Source organism: Vombatus ursinus, unplaced genomic scaffold (assembly GCF_900497805.2).
Source record: "Vombatus ursinus unplaced genomic scaffold, bare-nosed wombat genome assembly UNPS02014806.1, whole genome shotgun sequence".
Lineage (NCBI taxonomy): Eukaryota > Metazoa > Chordata > Mammalia > Diprotodontia > Vombatidae > Vombatus > Vombatus ursinus.
Window position 1 is genome coordinate 216,202 of NW_020954584.1, and position 5,534 is coordinate 221,735.

Sequence of the window (5,534 nt, forward strand, 5' to 3'; positions counted from 1 at the left end):
TTAAAATTACTGCCTTATCCCCATCCCAGAAACATAGCGACATAGATTAGATTACGAGTTAGAAAGGAATATAAAATCATCTAATTCAACCCTCTGAATTACATGTAATGAAACTAGGCCCAAGAGAGTTAAAATGACATTCCGGAATGTAAATTCTTTGAGAGTAGATTTTTTTTCATCTTCTATTGTTTCTCCAACTCATAATGCATCTTTTGCATGTGGCAAACACTTGCTAAATGCTCATTGTATTATACTACATGCTGGTTACTCTTAACTCTCTTCAATGAGGGTTTCTTTTTTTTTTTGGTGGTTTTCTTGCAGGTATATGTTTGTTTGGATCAATATTTAGTCACAGAGCAGACTATACATGGAAGATCCAAGTAATGTGACAGAATTTGTTTTCTTGGGAATCCTGCAAGGTTGGAAAATGCAACGAGTGGCCTTTGGGTTCTTCTTAATGCTTTACATCCTGACTATAATGGGGAACCTGCTCATTGTGGTCACTGTAAATTTCAGTGGCTACCTCACCTCCCCTATGTACTTCTTTCTCAGCTATCTGTCCTTTGTAGATGTCTGTTACTCCTCCACCACCACCCCGAAGATGATGACTGACTTGTTCATAGTGAGGAAAACCATCTCCTTCCATGGTTGCATGACTCAGCTCTTTGCTGTGCATTTCTTTGGCTGCACAGAGATCTTCCTGCTCACTGTCATGGCCTACGACCGTTACGTGGCCATCTGTTACCCGTTGCACTACACAGTCATCATGAGCCGCAGCAAATGCCGGATGTTGGTGTTGGTACTCTGGGTTGGAGCGTTTCTGCATTCCATCATTCAGACTCTCCTTACCATCCAGCTGCCTTTCTGTGGGCCCAATGTGATCGACCATTATTTCTGTGACGTCCACCCATTGCTGAAGCTTGCCTGCTCTGACACTTATGCGGTAGGGCTCATGGTGGTAGCCAACAGTGGCATGATCTCATTGATTGCGTTCTTCTGTCTGGTCATCTCCTACTCTGTTATCTTGTTTACTTTGAGGACTCAGTCAGCTGAGGGCAGACGCAAGGCACTCTCAACCTGTGGCTCTCATGTCGTTGCTGTATTGCTGTTCTTTGTCCCCTGCATCTATATGTACATTCGCCCAACCACCACCTTTAAAGCAGATAAACTGGTCACTTTGTTTAATACAGTTATGCCCCCAATGCTAAACCCCCTCATATATACCCTTAGGAATGCTGAAGTAAAAAAAGCTGTGAGGAAGCTCTGGAGGCAATAAATGACTTTAAAAGTAATCAGGGCGATGTAACATAGAGGTGATAGTCACCATACATTTATTAAATACTGATTATATCCAGGGACTCTGCAACTTTAGAAGTGTCACAAAAAATGTGCAAGATGTATTCTCTGACTTGACATAACATAGCTTCCTAAAACTGGTGCTTGATAATGTCCACAGCAGCAAAGAGCAATTAGCAGAGAAGAACAATTAGTAAATCCATGAATGAAAATTCTTTTTGAGTCTATATTAGTTTTCTTAACATAGACGTTAAAAATAAATAAAGAAAACCTTGGGTTCTCTGGTGACAATCAACACCTCTGAAATTTAAGTGTTCTTGGGAAAGAGAAATATAATATTTTTTATGATTGATACCTATTGGTCTGTAATTAAATCATGACCTAACTTAATTTGTTAGTGCATTTGTAGTTTAAATTGGGGAGGGGGGAGGGATCATATTTTTGTAACATAGCCATTAGTCTTGGTAGGAGAGTTCATTTAATTACTTTCCTTTTTGATAGCTTTATGAATACAGTACATTCTGCATTATGAGGTTTGTAGATACTGTGCAAACATTTTAAAAACAATTTGTTACTATTAATGCCAACAATTGAATACATTTTTATTTATCAATAAATATTATTTTCTATGCAGGTATCTAGGTGATCCAGGGGATAGATTGTTAGGCATGGAGTCAGGAAGACTCATCTCCCTTAGTTCAAATCTGGCCTCAGATACTTATTAGTTGTGTGACTCTGAGCAAGTCATTTAATCCTGTTTGTCTCAGATTTCTCATCTGTAAAATGATCTGAAAAAGAAGCCACTTCAGTATCTCTGTCAGAATAAGACAAAACAAACAAACAAACAAATAAAATGGGATCATGAAGATTCATATACGACTGAATAACAATATTTTTTTTGTAAGTTAACATGGATATAAAGCATGTACTTTGTAAAATATTTTCCTCACTACCAGTGACTAAAGTAGTAAAATATTATTACCTCCATGTTATGGATGAAGAAACTGAGGGAAAAACAAAACAAAACAATAACCGCTATGTCCCAGGGTTAACCTTCTCACCCTATCCCCAAACTTTGGTAAGGTCAGATTTTCCCTGAAAGGCTGCAACAGTGGGACTTGATTTGAGAGAAGATAGAAAGTTGGCAGGGCAAAGCTCAAATTGTTCATCTCCCTTGAGGCAGCTTCCTAAAAAACAAACAAACAGAAAACGCTAGGTGAGTTCCAAGCCCTACAATGTGGAAGATGTTTGGAAATCACTGTAATCAGCACATCCAACTTGGTTTGTCCAGAAGAGTTTCGATGAGGTGAATCCAGGTAGTGGGGTGCATCTATCCAATATCTGTCCTATATTATCCTTGTGGAATATCCCTGTTATATTAGCATTAAGTAAACTTCCTTTTGTTAATTGCTCAATGATCGATATGGGTCTAAATTTGCCCCAGCATAAAACCTGAACCCACTGCATGCTGGCGTCAGACTTGTCCCTAATGTTCCCATACTGGATGATTTGAAAGAAGTATCTCATTCCCTGCCCCTCCTCCTACTCTTATATCTCTAGTAGTGCCTAAAATCCTCAACTGGTCTTCCATTCTTCTCCAGCTTGTCTCCACCTTGTGTTTGCTATGATGCAGCTCTATTCATCTATTTTCTGTTCCTCTCCCAGAACATTCCATTTCTTACTTTTTGCAGCATATCTTTCCAATCCCTCCCCTTTCCCTCTGAGGTTGCCTTCAATTTTTCTTGTGTGTACATAGGATTTTCATGTTTTCTCCCCCATTACAATGGAATGTCTTTGAGAACAAGGCTCATTAAAAACAAACAAAAAAAATAAGCTTTCTTTATACCCCTAGAGTTTAATACAGCATCTTCTGGCCCATAGTAAATAATTGACTAATAAATGCTTGTTGGCTATTGTGTTTCACATTATTCTATCCACTTTGCTATGGAAATACAACCCCACCCCACCACACATGTGCACACGTGCATACACACACACACACACACACACACTTTAAATCACTAACACTGGGTGAATGAATGTAACTGAGTTGTTGACCTACAATAAGAGCATCACATAAGCAGCATGAAAACATTGGGAATATGAGAGGTGGGAGTGAAGGGTAATACAGTGAGTGGATAGAGTGCCCGGTCTAGAGTCAGGAAGACATCTTCCAGAGCTCAAATCTGGCCTCAGACACTTACTAGCCTTGTGACCATGGGCAAGTCACTTAGCCCTGTTGGCCTCAGTTTGCTCATTTGTAAAATGAGCTGGAGAAGGAAGAGGCAAACTACTCTAGTATCCTAAAAAACTCCAAATTGGGTCACTAAGAGTCAGAAACAACTGAAAAATAACTGAACAACATAATAGTTAACATTTAAACAACCATTTACAATTTGCAAAACACTTGACAGACATTGGGCCATTTGGTCTTCACAAAAACTCCATAAAAGGAAGAAGAAAAACTGACATTAGTCCCATTCAGCAGTTGAATAAATGGTGTTCTGGGAGCCTGTGTGACTTGCCCAATGTAAGCCAGTTAGTAAGCGGTAGAGATGGAATTTGAATCTCTAACTCCTGATCCTGAACCTCATGTTCTTTCCCTTATTCTGTGTTGTGTCCTTTAAAATAGCCCCTATTTCTATAATAGGTTAAGGTCTACTAAGTGCTTTCCTCTTAACGATGTCAGGTAGGCAAGGTGATCGCTGTACCTGAAGAAACAGAGATTTGCTGAGGTTCAGTGGTGAAGCACCTAAGTGTCACAGCTAGTACTTCAGTCCAGGTTTTCTGTTTCAGCAATCTCAGAACTATCCAATGTGGCTTCCAGTCCCATGGACCCTGACTCACTAAGACTCCAAAATCCAAGATTCCCATGTAGGGTTTTTATTTCATCTACCAGTGGGGAAATGGGGCAGCTAGGTGGCACAGTAGTTAGAGCTCTGGGCCTAGAGTCAGAAACACTCATCTTTGTGAGTTCCTATCCAGCCTCAGATACTTACTAGCTGTGCGATCCTAGCCAGTTACTTAACCCTGTTTGCCTCAGTTCTTCATCTGTAAAATGAACTGGAAAAGGAAATGGCAAAGCACTCCAGTTTCTTTGCTGAGAAAACTCCAAATGAAATCAGAAAGAGTTGGCTACGACTGAATAAATCTAATCAAAAAGGTGGGGAAATGAGTCTAGATCCCTGGAAAAACTGTCGTTCAACTTTTTGGGTTTTAAGATTTCCTCCAAATCTAAAACCTTTTATTTTCTCCTTACTTATACTTAAAGTTTAGCTTTCTATAACTCATTTATTGTTCATCATTGTGCCTTCCACAGGCATGCAAAATAAACTTGCTCTCACTTCTGTGTGACATAGTCCATCCAGTATTTGAAGACAGTCATCATGGCTGCTTAAATCTTCTCATTGCAGAGAATAGATTCAGGAACCACAAGAAGCCTTTGACTCCACATCTACTGATGCTTCTCCTGCACCACATAGCAGGTTGTAGGACGAAGGGTACTGATATAATGAGATAAAAGATAAAGCCAAGGTCATATCACAGGATATCTACATGCTCATCTATTCCTAACCCACAGGGCCCAAGTTATCTAAAATGCTGGTCTAAATGTTAATAACTCACTTTATGGAGTATTAGTTCTCAAAAGTCATGAATTATTATTATTAAAATCAAATTAAATTCTAACATTGTCTTACAGTCCCACTTCAATGGTGTCCCCTTTATTTCAGACTGATTTTAAAAGTGTTTTTGAACTAGTTATTTGCAGATAAACTTCCCCCCTCTGTGGACCCCCTATTCTAGAGTACTCCTTTGTAATTAACTAACTAAATAAATAATATTAAAAAAAATCCAGAGTCAAATTTTTTCTTCCCCCCTCTGTGTATGTATGTGTGTATATATATCTGTTTTATATATCTATATATGTTTATATATATATATTATATATATATATATCTGTTATATATATGCATATATATGTATATATGTGTGTATCTGTGTTTATGTGTATATGTGTACATTTATGTTTGTATGTATGTTTATATAGACTTAAAGCCCTATAAGTATGTCAATTATTTTTGAAAATGTCTTGGGCAAGCACTAAAAGTAGAAAATTAGGGTTCAGGATTGAGCAGTGAGAGTAGGTTTTGTTATATCTGGGAAACCATGTATACATATCAATAGGTCTACACTGTCTTCTACTAAGAGTCCATTACTGTAAGTCTAATATAATCCTG

The 5,534-nt window shown here is 38.3% G+C and overlaps 1 protein-coding gene across 1 annotated transcript; it reads left to right on the forward strand.

The window, feature by feature from the left end:
- Positions 1-367: 367 nt before the first annotated feature.
- On the forward strand, positions 368-1,276 carry LOC114051871 (olfactory receptor 4S2-like). Its single transcript, XM_027874262.1, has one exon. It carries the CDS (start codon positions 368-370, stop codon positions 1,274-1,276), a length of 909 nt encoding a protein of 302 aa, XP_027730063.1.
- Positions 1,277-5,534: the final 4,258 nt, after the last annotated feature.

Excerpts from the sequence above, each read along its gene's own strand:
- LOC114051871 (XM_027874262.1), top strand. The coding sequence starts at position 368 with ATGGAAGATCCAAGTAATGTGACAGAATTTGTTTTCTTGGGAATCCTG.